This window comes from Xenopus laevis, chromosome 2L, assembly GCF_017654675.1.
Source record: "Xenopus laevis strain J_2021 chromosome 2L, Xenopus_laevis_v10.1, whole genome shotgun sequence".
Classification (NCBI taxonomy): domain Eukaryota; kingdom Metazoa; phylum Chordata; class Amphibia; order Anura; family Pipidae; genus Xenopus; species Xenopus laevis.
The window spans coordinates 91,360,663-91,382,712 of NC_054373.1; the positions used below are offsets into that span (position 1 = coordinate 91,360,663).

At 39.8% G+C, this 22,050-nt stretch overlaps 1 protein-coding gene across 3 annotated transcripts in view; it reads left to right on the top strand.

The window, feature by feature from the left end:
• Positions 1-1,311: 1,311 nt before the first annotated feature.
• Positions 1,312-22,050, top strand: part of LOC108707508 (potassium voltage-gated channel subfamily KQT member 4) — an 88,175-nt gene continuing 67,436 nt past the window's right edge. Inside the window, exon 1 of one of the 3 annotated variants that reach the window (XM_041582172.1) lies at positions 1,312-2,073. In XM_041582172.1, the coding sequence (XP_041438106.1) occupies positions 1,799-2,073 (275 nt within the window). In that variant the 5' untranslated portion in view covers positions 1,312-1,798. The remainder of the gene's footprint in view (positions 2,074-22,050) is intronic. The other 2 variants (XM_041582171.1, XM_018245504.2) reach the window with 2 other exon arrangements.

Below are 22,050 nucleotides of genomic sequence, written 5' to 3' on the forward strand. Positions count from 1 at the left end.
ATGGCCTTGACCTGAGGCATTAGGGCTCATTTATTGTTGTGGGGCAAGGAGTCCACACCAAAAACAGTCCAAATGGCAAAACCCATTTTTATATCTACTACATGCAATTCATGCATGGCATGGCTTCTCCATGGGAGGGTGTCAGCATTTATCTGTAGACACGGATACTCACATACTTTCCTATTACTCAATCCTGCCCATCACATGTAACTGGTCCCAATAAATGGGAGCAATAAGGGCTACAAACTCTCCAGCAGGCCCGAACTGGCAATCTGTGGGTTCTGGCAAATGCCAGAGAGGCTGCTGTAAGATGCCATAAACAGCTGGCCCAGACTGGCAATCTGTGGGTTCTGGCAAATGCCAGAGGGACTGCCATAAGATGCCATAGACAGTCACTATTTAGTGAGCTGGTGGTGAGCTGATTGGGCCTCTCTGTACTTGGAATGCCAGGGCCTATTTTGACTCCCAGTCCAGACCTGATAGACAGTCACTATTTATTGCGCTGGTGAGGGTCTGTTTGGGCCTTTGTGTGTTTAAATGGCAGGGCCTATTTTGAATCCCAGTCCAGACCTGTTCTCCAGCCTGTAAACAACCAAACAGACAAGCAGTATTTAACAGGTTCTCCTTCTGGTGTTAGATTGTTGTTAATACAGTTGCATTTTCTAATGGTCAGATACTGCAATTTGGGCTTGTGCGTGGGATGCTACATTCAATTGTTCGCTAGTTTAGGCCAACGACCCAAAAACCCTGAGCTGCTGACACCTTATTAGCGTATAAAGAATGAGTAACATGATACCTAGGTGTAATGTATCCATGTACAAATGGCTGAACTGATCAAATCTGGGCAATTATACCATTCACATCCAAACATTTCTCATAAGATTAGACTTGTGTAACTGACCATACCCACTGTGATTATTATCCACATGTGTATATTTATATTTATATTTTCCCTGCAAGTGGGAAGATTACCTCAACTTTATTGGAAATGTCCTCCAATAATATGTGCCATCTTAGTTCCCTGGCACTGAATGCCCAGGTCTTGGTCAATGTAATGATCAGTGGTCTGTGGTCCAGTTGTTATTTTGAACATAGACTTCTATGATCATCCTAAGCCAGCTAGGTCTGGAATGCAGGGAGCTGTAGTTCTGCTGCAGCTGGATGTTCAAATGTTGCCTTGAGGTTCGGTGGCAGCAGAAAATAAAATGATGGCAGTAAGAAGGAAGGAAGAAATGGATAAGAGTCAGACAGAGAGCACGTCAGGCAGGAGGAATAGGAGAGCAACTAAAGAGAAGGGCATCTCATGTAAGAAAGAGAGGAGACAGCAGCAGTTGTTTGTGGGACTTACTAGAACTTACAGGGGGAGGACCAGAGCAAGATGAAGAAGGGGAGGGCTCTGTTTTGAGGAGCTGAGAGGCAGCGCACACGGGACAGTGTCTGACTCAAGGGGAGAGAGCGGGCTGAGGGAGCTGCTGAGGGAACTCAATTGTACCGACACGTGAGGCGTAAGAACATTCACTGAACTCCTGTCCGGTTCCTGCGCAATAAGCGCCCCCCCCCCCGCACTTGCAATTGCCGGGCTTCCCTAAGGATGAGCCAGTACCCAGGACTTATCAGCCCAGAGCTGTTGTCAGCCCGAGCTGAGCATGTATCGTCCCCGGGCTCTCTGCTGAACTCCAACTTCTCCTCCTCACAAGCTTAAGAACAACAACGTCCTGTCAAGTGCCAGAGTCCCGTTACCTCAGAGCCCTCTCCTTGTAATGAGCTGATCACTCTTTGCCCCAGGTCCCTAGGGATAATGGCAGTGGGGACACAGCCTCAGGCTGACAATGGGAGGGTGCCCTCACTGTCCTTGGCACCAGTATCCGGCCCGGAGAGCGGCATGGAGTTTGTGGCCCTCGCGGCTATTCAAGCAGACAGAGGGAGCCCTCGGCGTCTGGGTCTTTTGGGGACCCCAATCCCGGGTGCACCGCGGAGCTCATCCTCTCACAAGAAGTACCGGCGGCTCCAGAACTATCTGTACAACGTACTGGAAAGACCCCGAGGGTGGGCCTTTATATACCATGCCTTCATGTAAGTAGCACAGGCACCTTTACATGCCACAACTTTATCTGTAGTGCACGTGTAGCAGTGCGTGTGTGTGTGTGTTGTGAAGGAGACCAAATGCCACTCTAACAACATGTCCTCTACAGCTTGCCATACACTCCTGACATGGCTGCAAGTAGTACAACTGCACAACACTTCAATCTCATCTACTTGACTTTCATCTTCACACATAATAGTACCATAGGCTAACACAAGTACCACACTGGCCCAGTGCTTACAATGATATCGTCTTATGTCACTTCTGTGTCTGATTGTGACTAGTGCTGCTTGTGGAACCAGTTTGTATGTTCTGTTTCTGTGGGCTTACCTTGATTTTCCTTCCCAAAACAAATACAAATGGGTTCTTGACGAAACCCCTCCTGTTCTGCCACTGAATGATGAACAGTCTCTAAAGTGGCTATGTAAATACAGCATAATCATAGATAAATTTAGTTATTGCATGTTCTTGAAGTGATTGCCAACACTTCTATAATTCCATGTCTAAACATCTTGTTAACCCCCATCAGTGAGTACAGTCTTGAATGACTAAATACACAATGCATGATGTTCTCTTTTTAAACCTTTCAGATGGTGTTAAGTATTAAGTGACATCCATAAATATGGACCTATGCATTTTATGCCTATAGTAACATAGTTAAGATGAGTTGAAAAAAGTTCAACCCCTCCAAACAATCCTTAGTGAACATACGTATACTGACCTATCTATACACTCACATATAAACTGTGTCCCAATATCTATATGAACTGTAGATCTTAAGATAACAGTAGCCTTGTATATTATGCTTGTTCAACAAATTATTAAAGCTACTCTTAAAAGCATTAACAAAATTAGCCATCACAACATCATCCGGCATGGCATTCCACAACCTCACTGTGAAGAACTACCTAGTCTTCTTCAAGTGAAAGTTCTGTTCTTGTAGTCTAACATGGCGGTCCCATAGAAAGGATCAACACACCAGAGAATATACTGTTGTCAGCTTTTCCAATTATCTATCTATCTATCTATCTATCTCTCTCTCTCTCTCTCTCTCTCTCTCTCTCTCTCTCTCTCTCTCTCTCTCTCTCTCTCTCTATCTATCTATCTATCTATCATCTATCTATCTATCTATCTATCTATCTTTCTCTCTCTCTCTCTCTCTCTCTCTCTCATCTATCTATCTATCTATCTATCTATCTATCTATCTATCTATCTATCTATCTATCTATCTATCTATCATCTATCATCTATCTATCTATCTATCTATCTATCTATCTATCTATCTATCTATCTATCTATCTATCTATCTATCTATCTATCTATCTATCTATCATCATCTATCTATAATCTATCCATCATCAAGTTGAGTGTCTGTAACGTTTTATCTAAACAAAAATTATCGTATTTGTATTTACTAAAAATAGCTTTTACTTATACTTTTAAACTTTTCAGTGTTAAGTCTTGTGTTGAGCTGTGAGATAAGAATCTGGAAGGCCAAACTGTGGTCTGTCTTTGTTTTTGTCTTTGCCATAAAAGTATTTGCCTCATGCTTTTTCATTACCTTTCTTACTACCCTGTTCCTCTATGAGGGGGCTGCCATATTTGTGCAGCAGGAGTCCGTTAGCAGTAGAAACTCTAACTGACAGGCTGAGAAGGGACAGTGAGGTTGGCAAAACAGTCAGGTTTAGGAACTTCAAGTGACAATTACTTACAAAAACAGAACTATCAGAGAAAAAAACGATCAACATGACCTAACTTTTGATGTAGATTAGTATTTTGAAAAGAACATTTTTAGTGTCAGTATCACTTTAAGCTACTGCACTCAGAAACAGAGGCAACAGGGTATAAACGGGGAGTTAAAATGATTTTTACATCATGTAGATTTAATATTTTATATGATTGAGATAGCTGATTACAGTCAGAATTGGCCTATAATGTAACCACTTCTGACACTTCATGAATATATAACACTGTCCATACTCAGATGCACAAGACAAATTTGTGTTTCTTTTCACCAAAAGGACAGAAAGGGATACATTGCTTGCCTAAAGAGCGGACACAGGAATTGACAGATATGCTTAGGACTATAATCCTCAAATGTGTCTATTATTAGCACTTGGAGTGTTTTTTTTTTGCATTTTAATAAAATATTGCTGTAGCAAGTTAGATAAAAGGATACCCAGGAGTCTACATACAAATTCAATAACCTGCATTTGTATAAAGAAACTTTTGCTTCCTGTTTTTGAAATTCTGCACAACGCTCAAAAGGAAATTTGCTGAAATAACACAAGATGTTTTTTCGTCAGCTGATTTTGTTTTGCTTTCAATAATAAAATATCAATATAGCTCGTATGCCTGAAAAGAACTTGAAAGAAGTCTAAATATTCCTTCACTAATACATGATATGCTCTATAGGGCTATAGGTCACATTCTCATTCTTATTTGAACTGTTAGTTAATTGATTTTTGAGAATGGAGTGGTAGTACATTTGCTGAGGTTTTTCTTTAGTTAGATGTTCTATTTGACTGAGAGAAAAAAAGGTTAAGCTCACTTGGTTTGTGCCTCCCAGGATTTAATTGGAGGCAGGAAGTTACATTTTCTTTTGAAGCAATTATATTGAGCTTTCTGTTTCATTCCCCTTGCTTTTAGACTAATGCACTAGTGCAATTGGACTGATGTTACACTATGGCAGAGTACAGTAGTCCTATTGAATGTAATGTACCCCACGTGATGCATACAGAGCCAAAACGTTTTGCCGAAACATTTTGGTACTGAGGTCTACCTGTCACCTTTCTGTGAGCATCCAATAGGACACTTTCCTATTCAATAGTAATGAATGGAAAGTGATCATATTGACTACTGCTGTTCTCTGACAGAGGGTAGCAGCAATCAAAAACACCATGAGCCATTAGCCTTAAAGCTGTGTGGCTTATAGTAAGTAAGGCCACAGAAGCCTTAAGCAAGGGGATAAAGCGAGTTGTTTGCACATTTTTCAGTCCATACACTTAGGGGGTTATTTACTAAAATTGGATTTTTCATATTCTCATAATTAAAATAAAAAAAGCTTACCCAGACTCCCATGCCCAATTTTGCCTTATTTATTAATAATATAACTTGAATAAATAGGATCGGGGAAATAAACCCAATAAAACCCAAACGAAAACCCAAATTGTAATTTTTTTCGAATTTTTTGGCGAATCGAGTGATCTTTGGGGGTTTTTGCCTGAAAAGCCCGAATTTATTGGATTATCGGATTATCGGATTATGGATTGGCATTTTTTCATTTTAGCCGGCGCAGAGTGAGGGAAGGCATTTGGGGAGATTGGTCGCCACAAAGACGTGGCGATTAGTCACCAGGCGTCCAAATCTCCCCAAAACACCCAGTGAGGCCTTACCCTAAATGTTTTTTCTCCTTCTTATCTCTTAAAGGGTTTGTTCACCTTCCAAACACTTTTTTTCAGTTCAGTTTAAAGATTGTTCACCAGAAATAAAGTCTTTATCTCAATTAAAATTTTACTGTTTCAGTCTCTTGTGTTTCAGTCTGGTAGCTCAGTGATCCAGGTGCAGATTCTGAACTGTTACAAATTGTAACATTGGTTGATATATTTCTCAGCAACAGGAACATTAGCAACTATTGTATCAATTCTAACAGCTTCCTTTAATGAAATGTAGGAATTCTGCTCAGCAGGGTCAAAGATAAGAAATGTATCAATTAATGTAAAATATATCAACTAAATGTATCAGTTTAAATTAGTTTACAGAGTAGCCACCCCTTCCCAGAGTTGCTTTTGTTGGGTAAAAATCCAAAGACCAGAGATCAGAAAGACATGAAAATGTGAAAATTAAAGTTTAAAAGTCAATATTAGAAAAATGGCCACAAATAGAAACCCCTTTAAGCAGTTCTGGGAGGATGGTGTCACCAATTCTAAACTGTTTGATTAAAGTGATACCTTTAGTTGATACATTTCTTATCTTTGGACCTGCTGAGCTGAATCCCTGAGTTTCATTTAAGGCAGCTGTTATAACTGATGCAATAGTTGCAGATGTTGCTGAGAAATGTATCAACTAATGTTGCAAATTGTAACAGTTCAGAATCCGCACCTGGATTACTGAGCTGTCAGACTGAATCTCAAGAATTAGGAACACTAAATTTAAATCTAGGGAAAACGGTAAATGAAACATTGTAAGCAATTGAAAAGGTCTTTATTTCTGGTGAAAAACCTGAAAACAACTGAACTGAAAAAAGTGTTTGGAGCATATACATCCCCTTTAGGTTGCTGCGACTATGCGAGAAAAGTCCAATTGTTTTCATGGGACCATGGGTCAATTTTCCATGCTAGAACATGTGTAATATTTTGATGCATATTTTATTTATAGTGTCCTTTGGTTGGCACAGAAACTGGTTTTTGTGACTCCTTTGTTTATCTGCTAGAGGATCACATAGTATTGAAGCCTGCTTATTCCTTCACAGACAAGTTAGCGAGCCTTCGAATGTAGTGCTTGCATAGAATCTGGGATTCTGATCGGACAGCATCTCTGTGTAATGTCTGCTTCTCCAAACGGGTATTTAAAGACACATAACGTCAGAGAGAAGAACACAGCCATTGCAGTTATATAATGATTCGTGTGTCTTCACTCTTCATAGAAGCTGGTGAAGACATTCTAAGTAGGCAATATCACGTAACTTGAAAAAAAAAAGTTTTGTCACAAAGTCACACTGGGCAGTAATTATGTCAAGACATATTGTGGGGATTGAAAAATGTCAGATTAAAAAACAAATAGTTTTAATTGTTTACATTCTGGTGCCCATTAACTTTGGTGTCTTCATTAACTTTCTAGATATTATTTGGCTTTTTCAGTAACAACTGAATCAAGGTATAAAAAGGATAGCTAACACATAGGCTTCAACTTCCCAAAACAGTCTGATGCTGTGGAGCAGTTGCAGGCACTGTTATAAGATCAATGTAGGTGCACAAATGATATCTACAATCTGGTTTGATTTGTTGCTTATATTGACCTGAGGCTGAAAATGCCAGTTTTGATTTTCTGGGTTAAAGCCAGATATTTGTTCAGGCCCGCGGATATCTGTGACAGATACATAAACACATTATATTAGAATCACACTTCTGTAGTTCCAGACCAGAAAATAATCAGTTGGCATAAAGTATACCTATTCACTGCTTTGGCTCCCTCATTGGAGGGCATCCACAAAGTTTGGGATTATAGCTAATTCACAGAACATGTTGTTCAGGTGCCTCCGTGTGTCATACGTGTCATATGCGGGATCCTGATTTATGACATCAGGATTAATGCCAAGCTGACCCTGGCTCCTTCTGACATACAGCTCTAAATACGCAGACTACAAAAGTATAAACAATTTAGTTCAGTCCAAAAACGTGTGATGTCACATAGTCTGATTCTTGTTTTGTCACAAATGTTTTGCCAGGCATTCACCACTGCATGCTTTCTTTATTTGGTTGTGCATGTGCTGGCTGTGTATTTATAATAATTCACATGGGAGGATATATTTGTATGAAATATTTATTACATAGAAATGGAGATTCCAGAAACTCCCTTCAATAATTCATTACTCAGAGTCCAACTCTTTCTTAATCATCTTTAATCGTAGAAAACTATATTTGCTTTTCCCAACCAAAACAGGTTTCTCTCTTTTAGGATGAGCCATTTCTTTACATATACTGTTTTGAAAGCCTGGAAAAACGTAAGTTATCTGCTGCACTTAAAAATGACCCCTAAAATGAATCTTTCTCAAGGCCCCATGAACCGTGAGACATATGCAGAGCTTGTAAATCTTATCTTGAAGCTTTCTCTGTATTAGCTAATAAGAGGAGGACTGTTATCAGTTCCAAAAACAGCACATTCCTTCTCTTTTCATCAGTTGGCTAAAGGAAAGCAAAGAGTTGTTTCTGCTATGTTTGTAATCTTGGTAACTAATATTCAGTCATCAACCTCCTTCTCATTTCATTTTTCCATCTGCCTGTGTCAGATTCAAATATGATCTGTAGTCATTCCTTTCCCTGCTATAGGTGAATTCTTTCCATGGATGTGGGACATTTTATGCTTTTTTATGAGCTTGTTGCAAATCCCATGCTTCCCATAAACCTAACCTATTAGTAAAGGTGAATACTATACTCAGGCCCGTCAATTACAGGGCCCCGTACAACAAAATTTTCGGGGCTCCCTGTTGCCCCGACCCTGCCCCAGATCCCGACACTCCACATCACAGTAAAAAGACCACAATGACATCAGTGCTAAGAAAGGTAACCCCCCCCACACATGTTATAAAAAGCTATTGGGGACCAGGGCCCCCCTATATGTTAAGAAAAAATTGGGGCCCGAAAGAATGATTTTTATAAAAACATTGGTGGCAGGGGCCTATAGAGTATTAAAACAATACATTGGTGGCCAGGGAATTAAAAAAAAACACACATTGTTGGAATTGTACTCAGGACTTCAACTTCGCCTCTTTTCGTGACTTTGGGTCTTTTTGCCGCTTCAGGACTTCAATTTCGGCTGTTTTCTTGACTTTTGGTTTTTTCTCCGGTTCGGGACTTCGGCTATTTTCGTGGCTTCGGGTCTTTACGCTGATTTGGGACTTCAGCTGTTCGGGACTTCGGAAGGAGGTGGCACGGCTTCAGTGCTGTCAAGGGGGGACCAGGCTCTTTCGAAAAGTTCAGCACTGCCGGGCCCCCCTCCATGGCAGACGGCTCATCTGCAGGGGCAATTTTCAAACCTGGCTGATTTCCTGAACCAACCTGTATCCATAGGATGCTTTGTATGAATTTTTATGTATGTGTGGCCACTTTTAGACATATTAGTATAGATATACATAGAGGACAAGGTTAAGGCAATTCATCTAGACCACTGAGTTTTTTAAAAAAACTATATAAAACACTATAAACCATTTATAAACTGCATAGTTTCAAATCTTCCTTCCAAAAACATTTGTTGCAGGAAAAACACTGGAACACAGGAAACAAAGGAAAAGAAATTAATTAAATTAAACGTTATAACTTTAAGTGCCCAATTTTGCACCTTGCACCTTGCTAACCTGAGTTTTGGGCATGTCACCTATTTATACAACTTGCAAAAAGGTGCTAATTGCACCAATTTATGTACTGTTTCTATTTTTGCAGATTATACTAAATTGTGCAGAACTATAAGTTCCATGCAGGATGCTGCCACTTTGCAGTGATTTGACTAAGTTAGAAAACTGGGCAGCAACTGGAAAATGAGGTTCAATGTTGATAAATGCAAGGTTATACACTTTGGCAACAGTTATATAAATGCAAGTTATACACTAAATGGCAGTGTGTTTCCTTAAATGAGAAGGATCTAGGGGTTTTTGTAGATTACAAGTTGTCTCATTTTGGGCAGTGTCATTCTGTGGCCACTAAAGCAAATAAAATTCAGTCTTGCATAAAAAAGGGCATTAAAGGAGAAGGAAAGGTTAAAACTAAGTAAGCCTTATCAGAAAGGTCCATCTAAATATACCAGTAAACCCCCAAAGTAGTGCTGCTCTGAGTCCCCTGTCAAAAGAAACACAGCATTTCTTTCCTTCTATTGTGTACTCATGGGCTTCTGTATCAGACTTCCTGCCTTCAGCTTAAACCTCATTGCCCTGGGCAAGAGCATGCTCAGTTTGCTCCTCTTCCCCACCCCCCTCCCTTCTCTACTGTAATCTGAGCCCAGAGACAGGGAGAGACTCTGGCAGGAAGTGATGTCACACCATGTTAATACTGCAGCTGCTATCCTAAACAAACAGAGAGCTTCTAGAGCTGTTTACTCAGGTATGGTAAAGCATTCTGCAGAATAAATATAGCATTCTAGCTTGCACTATTGCAGCTAATCTATTGGCAATAAAATGCCTCCGTAGCTTTCCTTCTCCTTTAACTCAAGGGATGAAAACATAATTATGCCACTTTATAGGTCCCTGGTAAGGCCTCATCTGGAGTATGCAATCTGCAGTGCATATATACAGTAAATGAGCTGGAGAGAGTGCAGAGACGTGCAACTAAACTGGTTAGAGGGATTTAAGAATTAAATTATCAGGGTAGAGTAGACTGTCAAGGTTGGGGTTGTTTTCTCTGGAAAAAAGGCTCTTACGAGGGGACATGCTTACACTTTACAAGTACATTAGAGGACATTATAGATAAATAGCAGGGGACCTTTTTACCCATAAAGTGGATCACCGTACCAGAGGCCACCCCTTTAGACTAGAAGAAAAGAACTTTCATTTGAAGCAACGTAGGTGGTTCTTCACAGTCAGGACAGTGAGGTTGTGTAATGCACTGCTGGGTGATGTTGTGATGGCTGAGTTAATTCAATTGGAAAATTATCCACAGCACACAGGCTGCTGCAAGCAAGGAACCCCTTGCATGTTGATTGCGGAAGTGAGCACCGTTTCGGGGTCACGCCCCTTTGTCAAGCCATGCCCCTTTGATTCAGTTAATGCCTTTAAGAGTGACTTGGATGATTTCTTGGACAAACATAATATCAAATACTATTGTGATACAAAACTCTATAGTTAGTATAGATATAGGTATATATAGTTTATGTGAAGGTATGGAGGGGTGTGTCTATTGATGCAGGGTTTTTATTTGGAGGGGTTGAACTTGATGGACTTTGTCTTTTTTCAACCCGATTTAATTAATTAACTATGTAACTGGAGGTGTCATTTCCGACCGCAAGTGCAGTGAGCAAAATGCAATTGTGATCTCAATCAATATTTTTTACCCATAATACAGAATATCATTGTTGTTGCGCTCGCACAAGGGAGTTGTATCTGACACGGCTGAGACAGATGCATAAAAATTAACTCGGTTGCACTTGTACATTGACATAAATCAGGGGCAATTACACTGAAACTTTTCAAATCTGGTTGTTGTCATATCAGGGTCAGTGTAATAGTGACTTGTGCTCCCACTTCTTTAGACGCACATGTGAAACTGCACTCTGTCTATTAATGCAGGATGCTGAGGCTACTCCGGAACTACAGTTTGGTCTGCAGGTTATAGCTCAAGGGTACCCCGAGTCAATTGGCACAGCCACCACATTCGGAGCAGGAGGCAGGCAAGGGGAAGCGGCTGTGAGAGCAACTATACAGTAGTTCAAGAAGCGCATTTTGATGCAAGTACCTATAATGAATAGGGTTTTACATGCTACTGACTGTGGGGAAATTTGCACAAATGCAACCCTAGTTTCTGCAACACCTGATATAGGCAGGAAATGAATGTTTTTTTTAAGGACTGTCTGGGTCAAAACTGCCTGTCTGGACTTCCAAATTAGGAAACACAGACAGGCCTTTAAAATCAATGGCGCAACAATCAGTCAACTGGCAAACATAATGTCATAATACCGCAAGCACACCCCGGACTGCCACCCACCCCGCCCCTGACGTTGTTTGCTTGCCCCAACATCCAGTGTCCTCTGGGCCACCCACAGCAGCCGCAAAGGCCCGCTCAGACGCTCTTCCTGAGCCGCAACTCCCCTCCAGCTCCCCCCTTCACACATACGTCTTTCTTCTTCTGGCCACGGCGGGGAGGTCAGGAGCAGTGATGGCACACAAACTTGAAGGCAGGTGCCCACAGAGTTTTTTCATTGTGCCCCTGCTGATATCACCAGGGGCGTAACTATAGAGGAAGCAGACCCTGCGGCTGCAGGGGGGCCCAGGAGGTATAGGGGCCCCATGAGGCCCTAATTCATATACAATTTCAATAAATATTGGAGAAACAAGTCAACCTCTAAACATTTTGGGGGCCTGAAAAATAATTTGCTGTGAGGCCCAGTAATATCTAGTTACGCCACTGGATATCACCAGACCCTTCCCGTACCCGGTCTGCATATGAGCAGAATTTGGCAACCCTATGGAGGTATGTTGTATGTTGTAGAGAGTGCTGTTCTGAGACAATTTGCATTATTTGTGGGTTTTTAATTATTTAGCTTTTTGTTCATCAGCTCTCCAGTTTTGGAATTTTAGCAGCATTCTGGTTCCTAGAAACCAGGCAACGCTTTAAATGTAAAACTAGAAAATGAATAGGAGGGGGTCTGAATACAAAGATAAGTAATAAAAAATAATAATAGCATTGTAGCCTCAAAGAGCAATGGCGTTTTGGTAGCTAGGGTCAGTGACCCCCATTTGGAAACTGGAAAGAGTCAGAAGAGGAAAGCAAATAATTCAAAAACTACAAAAAAAAATGAGGATCATTCGAAAAGTTGCTAAGAATTGGCTATTTGATGCAGTTTTACTGAGTTGCAAAAGGAAGTAGATCTGCTTCTCTCAGCCTCCAAAAAAACTGCAGGTAAAGAACAGCAGCACCAAAGCTCCATATTGCCACAGCCTAACCTGCAGCTTTGTTTTGAGATAAGGAGCAGCCAATTTAATGAATGGGGTGTTTGTCACCAACAGTTGCCTTTTGGGAAGGTGAGCAAGCTCCTAAAAATCGATATCTTTTGAATGTTATTGGAATTAGAGTAGGACTCCACGAGCGATTTTGTCGCGATCCGACGCGCTGCTACAAAACGCATGCGACATGCGCATGCGACATGCGCAGCATTGATCCGACGCGTCGGATGCAGACGCTGCGTCTGCATCCGACAATCATGTCATGTCGGATCAACGCTGCGACACCATGCGACAATTCTGTTACTTACCTTATTTTTGTTGCATGTGACAAGTCGCATGCGTTTTGTCGCTGCGCGTCAGATCGCAACAAAATCGCTCGTGGAGTCCTACCCTTACTTTACTTTACTTTATTGCCTGTGTGTGTAGACGACAAAATGCCTGGTACAGGGTACAGTAGACATTTTGTTTGTTTTAGTACTTAAACTGTGACTTGACAGAACAGGAAGTTTAAAACTAAGTTAGAAAGTGTAATTGGTTTAAATTTCTTGTTTAATGGAAGAAATAAAAAATATAGATTTTTCTTGCTAAAACCTTATTCATTTGACTCCGGTTGAAACAGGGGATATACTGCCCCTTTAAAATGTTATGCTGTGCAAAATTTACTGTATAATTATAAAACTTAATTGAACATTAAAACCTTAATTGATGATTAATGTCATGCATTGTGAGCGCAGAAATAATCAGTTGAGCTAATGGGTGTATTTAGAATGTTTTTTATAAGAAAGACAAATGCTGATTTTTTTAAATGATTTACATCTTTTAATTATTTTCTAATAATTTAAACACCACTTTAGGCCTAGCATAAACCATTGAAGTTAACTGGACAATTTCAGGCTGCAGAAAATTGTTGGGGGAAAAAATGCATATGCAGACTAAGGGAGGAGTACTGGTTACACATACCTCTCATCATTTTCGAAATAAAAAGAGGGACAAAAAAGTTGACTCATGTAGCACAACAACATTTTTGGACTATGCCTATTTTTGTGGCCACACCCCCTAATTACCATGTTCATTTTACAAAATTTGGCATGTTATGAAAGTTTGAACATATTTCTGTGTTTTTTTTCAGTTATTACAGAAAATTGCCCTTTAAGCTGTGAGTCTAACTTTTCCCAAGGGACCTGTTATCTTATATTGTTACAATTACTTATTTGCTTATCTAGAAATTGTTGCAAAAGTATCTTATCTGCAACTGTGGCTGTTCTGGGCTCTCTGCCAAAAGCCAATTAAGTTAGGAAAATTGTTTCTTTTTCTGCCTGTTCAATGCAGAGAAAATCTGGACTTTCAAGTACAAACAGGGACTGCAGGTTGAGCTTTCAAAAGAGGGACTGTCCCTCTAAAAATGGGACAGTTGGGCGGTATAGGTTTCATATTGTTAACGGGTAACGTGCAAAATCTAAATCATGATTCTAAAAAACTATTACTGATTTTATTTAATTTAAATAATTTAAAATATAATTCTAATCAAGAAAATGTGGACAGTATCAATAAAAAGTTTTCAGGGAGAACCCATTATTTGCTATGTTTTGGACACTAGAAATGAGGACTGTTATACTGTGGTGCTGGCTTCATATTAAGCAAAAGAGGTTATATAAATGTGTGTTGAGAACTAGTCCTTTACTAAAATGCATTCATTGCATATGTTCTATTTTATGTATTTTTTTAGCTTTGATGTATGTCAGTTTAATAGTGTGTTATGTTCAGAAAAAAATTGCATTATGTGGAATGTGGCAGAAGATTCCTGCTTCTCCTATTGTACAGTCTTCTTGACAAAGAATTCAGAGTATAATGGAAGGCAACATAAAAACTTCAGGTGGAAAAGTGAATAGGGCTGCTAAGACAGGAATAGATTTGTTACACCTATTTTCAGGAATTTACACAGTGCAAGTATGGGATACGTTATCCGAAAAACTATTATCCAGAAAGATCCAAATTATGGGGAGGCCATCTCCCATAGACTCCATTTTAATAAAATAATTCGGATTTGTTAAAATAATTTCCTTTTTCTCTGTAAAAATAAAACAGTACCTTGTACTTGATCCCAAGTAAGATACAATTAATACTTATTGGAGGCAAGCAATACTATTTGGTTTAATTCGTGTTTAAGGTAGATTTAAGGTAAGGAGATCCAAATTATGGAAAGATCCCTTATCTGGAAAAACCCTATGTCCATAGCATCTGGATAACAGGTCCCATACCTGTACTGCTATATAAGAGACATTTTTGTGAAGTACCACCATTATAGGAGAATATGATGCCACAAAGTTTATAACTATATTGTTAGACTCTGCTATAAAGAAGCAAGTTGTACATGTTGTAACCAATGTGATTACAAATATGGTAAGCCACAAGTTATTTACTTCAATGTATATCTATTTGAGACCGCAGCAGGATGTTTAACCATCTGCATTCAGCAGCTCATTTACATTTTTTTTCTCTTTTGATTTTACAAACCAGCCATATTGAGGCCTTTCACAATTTGTGTATTGATGTTTACTGCACCACTATACAGACATGTTACACACAAAGCTCTTGGGATGTTCCTCCCTTTGCAGTTGCAGTGACTGCATATTCTGTGATTGTCTGATACCCATAAATACCCACAATTATGCCATTTCTATTAGCAGCTGCTTAGCACCTGCCGTGAGAGTCCTCTAATTTTAGACTCTGCAATGTCTTTCTGGCAGCTACATCTGTACACAATTTTAGGCAAAAACAAACCGGTGATATAAAAGGAAAACTATACCCCCAACATGAACACTTCAGCAACAGATAGTTTACATCATATTAAGTGGCATATTAAAGAATCTTACTAAACTGGTCTACATATTTAAGTAAATATTGCCCTTTTACATTTTTTGCCTTGAGCCACCATATTGTGATGGTCTGTGTGCTGTCTCAGAGATCACCTCACCAGAAATACTACAACGCTAACTGTAACAGGAAGAAGTGTGGAAGCATAACACAGAACTCTGTCTGTTAATTGGCTCATGTGACTTAACATGGTTTGTTGGTATGTTTGTGTGCACTGTGAATTGTACGATCCTAGGGGGCGGCCCTTATTTTTTTAAATGGCAATTTTCTATTTATGATCACCCAATAGCACATACTGCTACAAAAGCATATTATTATGAAAATGGTTTATTTACATGAAGCAGGGTTTTACATATGAGCTGCTTTATGTGATATCTTTTTATAGATATCCTTTAATGGCAAATAGTTTGCGTGTACTACAGACATCCATATTATTTCCTTTTTTCATTAACATAATAAATATGAAACGCCTAGGGGAGATTGTGGATGCACACCTAAGGCCAATTTCAAAAAGTTTAAAGCCCTGTCTAAATGATTCAAGTAAATATGCAAGTGCATGTAATTTTGAAACAGGGTTTTTTTGTTACAAAGTTATGATCATAATATTGATAAGCCACCATACCACGTCAAGGTAAAACCCCACATGGTGGTCCCTAACTTATTTATCTTTAGTCATAGTAAAAAAGGAACATTACCTCTCTGTAGTAACAATTCTTTATGTAAACATCTTGACGTGTTTTACCTTGACGTGGTATGGTGGCTTATCAATATTATGATCATAACTTTGTAACAAAAAAACCCTGTTTCAAAATTACATGCACTTGCATATTTACTTGAATTACTTAGACAGGGCTTTAAACTTTTTGAAATTGGCCTTAGGTGTGCATCCACAATCTCCCCTAGTCAAATATGAAACGCCCCCATGCTTTACTTGTTTAATGCCTTTGTGTATTTGTCTAAAGAATATATTAAGAGTTGAAGATATAGGAAATATATACCATACTTGGAGTAAATAATAGTAACAAACAGTATAAGTTTATTTGATACCATTACTTGTGGTAAACAAAAACTGAAACGGTTTACTATAGGGGGGGATACATCTATCAATGAAATGCTAACGAAGGTTGCTGACTCTATATATACGATGTATGCTTTTGTTTCCGTTGTTTACTGTTTCACTTTCAGGGACATTAACGGGCAGATTTATCAAAGGTCGAGGTGAATTTTCAATGAAAAAAATTCAAATTCTGAGCTATTTTTTGTGCACTTCGACTAGGGAGTAGTCAAAATTTGATTCGAATTTGCAAAAATTAAATTGGTGGACTTTGAAAAATCTATGTTTTTTTGGGTAAAACTTCGAATGCTATTGCTTCGATTCATACGTTTCGAATACGGACCTATTTAATCGAAAACAGACCTATTCGACCCAAAAAAACGTTGACTTAATTTCGGTTTGTCTTTGTGAATTTGAAGTTCGATGTTTTTTCAATTTAAAATTCGACCCTTGATAAATATGCCCCTAAGTGACTTTGTCTCAAGATTGTCAACTTTGTGTGCTTAGTATACTACTGCATGTCAAGAAGCTAGTCTCTACATGAAAGATCTGCTGTGATATTGAATATTTTGTGCATAGTGTGGATTTCAGTTCTTTGATGCATATTGAATATTGTATCCCATATTGTAAATATTAGGAAATCTAAGACCTGTATAAAAGCTTTTATATGGTCAGGAACTCCTTGGTGACTTTTAATATCCTAATATTTTGCAACATGGTACATTATTTGTTATAATGCACATTTCAGTGAGTAAAGTGGCACAAATTACACCACTGGCTGCAGCCCCTGGGCTTGCTACCGGATTCCACGGCCACTTTATACCTTTCTGTTCTGTTTTGAGTGACAAGGTGTCAAGGGTATCAGGTCAGTGATGGTGGTGGTGACATTATTATCATACCTTGCAGGAATGCCTAAGCTACCATCAGGCAATCTGTGGGTTCTGGCAAATGCTGAGGGGCTGCTGTAAGTCACTATTTACTGGGCCTGTGGGGGCTGTTTAGGGGAAATTGAAGTGCAAAGGCCTATTCTGAATCCAATTCTGGACCTGTCTACCATTTGCTCTCCGTCTTACCACACATATCCAGGCCTGGATTTGTGGAAAGGCCACCTAGGCCTGGGCCTAGGGTGGCAGGATTTTAGGGGGGCGGCATGTACCCAACCACACCCACATTGGTTCAAAAACACTGGGGATGCACAGGATATACAATCATTTTTGTAAATTTCCCATGCGACAATCCCCATTGCTCCAGTCCAGATGATGAAAATTTGTATGAATAAAGGGGAGGGGACAAGGGTAACGAACAGCAATGGGCCTAGGGGCGCCCACTATGTAAATACAACCCTGCACATATCTTTATCATCTCCTTTAACCATTGGGGACTGTGTAATTGTTAGGAATGCTGCAACCACATATGGCCACCTTGCCAAACCCATACCCAACCAAAACTCTTCCCTGTCATTTGAGGCAAACAGATCCCGGACAGTCCTACCTTACGCCACCCCCCAGAAGAGAGTGTGGTCTGTTTATATTTTTAAGCACTAATGATTCTGTTTCCTGAAATGTAGCATACATCAGCAGATTAAAAGACCTGGAGAAGAACTGACTTCTTTTACAAATGTCAGAACCAAAAACAGAAAAGAATAAAAAAGCAATTACATTTACAAATAACTTTAAAACCACTGACTTTTTCAACTACAGAATTTTGAAAAGTTGCTTTGAAATAATATTTCTTTCATCATGCAAAAGAACCGCTTTGGGTTGATATTATGATGGATTAGATGGAATCGGAGTAGCAGGAACTAAGTTTGCTTATACCCTATGCAGTGATATATGAAACATCACTACTTTGTGCAAATAAGCATGAAAGTAATTTGTGTAAGTAACCATTCAGAAGGTGGTTATAGTGAGCCATTAGTAAATAATCATTTTGTCTCACCTAGCTAATTCTAGTATAGTTGCCTTACAACATGAAAGGACACAGCACATGAGAACATGTGATTGTACATCTTGATAAGTCATACAAGTAATTCTGACTATTTTTTCATAGCCAGGTTTAGTGTGAAATGTAACAATGTATAGATTATGATTGTAGATGTGTTGCTGGGAAAAGAATAGAATTGTTTATCTATGAAGCACATAAAAGTAGTGCAGACAGTTCACAGCCGGTTAAGATGCTATGGAATAAAATTAAGAGCCCCATAAATGGATATTTAATATGTATGTAAAGCTGCTGACTTGGCTCCCAGTCTGTTGAGTTATTGATCCCTGGTGTCCCCAGAACCACTCTTCTGTAAAGGTACAGGGCTTGTCAGAGAGTTGCCATGGTGGAAAATAGCATTGTGCCCTACAGGCACTTGCTCAGATGATTGTTCTCTGCAAGATTTCTGCCCATAACACTAGTTTTGACTGTAGATTGAGCAAGAAAGTGAAGGGAGTGGTTATTTTGTATTTTTGTTTACAGGAAATATATACATATATGATTTCTACAAAGGAAACGGAAAAGAGGAGAGATGGGGTAGGTATTTAGGGGTAGTTGAGGGGGTCAGTCTATAAAACTACCCTCACGATAGGTAGTATTCCACATACTCATCTTGGCTAGTCTCCTAATACCCAGGAGATGGAAATGCTCTCATATCCCAAGTCTGGATGAACTGATCAGCCTTACAAACTCAAAACTATCCGATGAAAAACTAGCAATTTGGAACACATCACCCCTAAGCAAACATAGGCTAACTCACCAAGTATGGCAGAACTGGAAACAATAACGATCATTCAACTCACCACAAACATAGACATTCCTAAAATGAAACTACATGTTGCCAAAAGCAGCATGATAAATTGTAGCAGAAGACTCATCAAGCAGCCAAATTCCAACCATCCCCAACCACCCGTAAATACTTTCATTTTTATAGGTGGAGAACCCCTTGAAATTTTTTTCAGGTAACTGCACTAGGATTTGGGATGTTATTTGTACTGTGGCCTCTCAAACTGTTTTATACTTGTTTCTCTTTCTAAAAAGCACCATAGAAGTCAATGCAGCGTGACAAACATAATCAGCCTTTACAGTCCTGACTAAGCTATTTAGCAGTGGGAAGACAGTAACCCAGGAGTAGGAATGTACCTGAAATGTAAAAATAGGTCAAAACAATTGACTTCACTAAGGACAAGAGTTGTGCTGAAGGTAACAAATGTACAGATTTTTTTCAGGATGAAATTAATGTGCCCCCTTCTTTTTTTTATTTCTCTTGCAGGTGACAGGGACCATGGGGTATTGTGTTCACCACCAGGAGGTATGAAATTAGAAGAAAGAACTCCTCCCCTCACTGCTATGCCCCTCAACCTAAACCAGATAGTGACAGTTTTTTTCTAGTGTCTTTAAGGAGACAGGACTCTCTGAATTAATTGCATCTTTGTCCACCGAAAATCTGGCACAGGGGTTCATTCAGTTTTACCTTTTCAGGAGTCCCACTATGGTGGTTTCCCACCTGCTTTACTTTGCACATAACAAGGGTCAGAGGCTACTAGCACGCTTTGCATTGGTAACTAAACGATCAGGCTCTCGAGGCATCCCTGTGCCGTAAGTAAACCTCCCCCCTTACTAATGAGGCTCAAAGTCACCTCATATCATCTTCCACTACTAGCGCTGACATGTTGAGTGGGCTGCACACTAGGGCTCATTTATAAACTTTGCGCAGGGCAGATTGGTTCGCAATATATTTGCCCTGCACATGGTTGCATTTATAAAGCTGAATAAGAGTGTGCAAACAGAATTGCATATTCTTTTTCACAATGCGAATGTCTATAAAAGCTTTTTAAATATGTCAAAAATCACAAATTGTGAATATTTATGTGCACACTTGGCGTTCGAATTATGCCACAACTTTGGTAATGGAGAAAATATTAGCAAATCAGTTTTGCAAATTGCAAATTTACTGTCAACGATATTTTCACGCACAACAGCCTTGCACAGTGGGCGCACTCACGCGAACACCCGTCTCATTTGCGAGCCATTTGCGGAAATGTAGTCACAATGCGAACTTGCAAAAAACGGAAAGACAGGCAGAGCAGTGCAATATATTAGCATTCAGGAAAAAAACATGGGCAATACAACCATTTGCGAATAAATATGCACTGTGCAAATTTTATAAATGACCCCCACTTTTAACATACTGTATTTTACTTCAGCTCTTCATTTTGCCACTTACTGTTCCTGCCTCCACTTCTCTGAACTCTCCCAGCACATACTCTGTATCCTGCTTTTGGGGGACAGTTGCTACTCGCCATCTGCAATATTGCACAATCCAGACCAATGTTAAATAATTAAAATTTCCTGGTGTTAATGCCTCTCATCAAGCTGCAAGGTGCTCTTCTTGCACTAAACAGCTGAGACACAGAAAGTGATAGTAGGACAATCCAGAGGTGGACCCTTCTTTTTGGGTGGCCCACAAGGGGAACTCTCTTCTGAACAAGAACAGGAAGGAGATGATCTCTCAAGGTTTTACATATAAAAAGGCCTCAGTACTTAAATGTTTAGATCTTAAGAGTCCGGACACGCCCTCTGACTCCTTACATTCACTTCTCAAACATCAGAATAAATCCTTGCCTATACTGCCCTCTTTCTTTCAACTTATAATTATTTAGACAGAGTGAGATCACCGGGAGGAGATTTCAGGCTAACCACCCACCCACCCAATCTTTTACCCCTTTCCACAGTACTCCTTGAGAAATGGCCAGTCCCTCCCTCTATCAATGCACCAGTTTTTTCATGTTCCAAAAATACAGCTCTTCTGTTTCCAGATGCTTTATGCTTTAAGCATTCAATGGACAAAAAAGCAGGCAAGTCCTTATGCCCAAATCAGGCTTTGGTCAGCAATCCAGTCCTGGTCTATCTCTTTGGTTAGGCAAGAACTTTTCATTTGGGCCTTACAGATCTAAGAAGCCAGTGGGTACATTTGTGAGAGCGCTTTTTATGCCATCCAGGTTGTCAGCCGAAATACAGCACTGCTGCAAGGCGATCACAAATTAATGTGTAATGCCAAGGCCCACTTGATTTTGCAGCAGATGCCGTGATGACACCATGGAACTTTCAGCTGGAGTACATCTTTCCTCCACTCCCACTTCTTCCAAGGGTCATCCAGAAGTTAAAGAGGGAATGATTCAAAATGATCCTCACAGCCCACAATTGGCCACAAAGAGTCTGGTTCTCGGACATGGTGACCCTGAGCAAGACTGAACCCTGTTCACTCCAGACTCCACTGAATTTCCTCTCTCAGCACCCAAATCCCCAACTGCTCAGTCTGACAATGTGGCTAAGTCCCTAGTTCTCAGATGTAAGGGTTTCTAAGTGTGTCCGTGATTCCTAGCAGCCTTGACTTCTGAAGGATGTGTCTCTCCCTGGGTTCCCTTAAATGATAGGTTTTGGCACTTTTGAAGTTAACTTGCCACTCTTCCAGATTTGCGTACCTTTCTCCAGGGAGTGCACATGTCACTTCCCAATACAAGGATCCTTTTCCTCCATGTGACCTCAGCTTGTTTCTGTCATCCCTACAAGGCCCTGGAAGATGGTCTTCTTCACTGACATTGTTTCCACATGTATACAAGCTTGGAGGCCTACTTCACTGACATTGGTTCTGCATGTATACAAGTTTTAAGGCTGTGTCATAGTACCTTC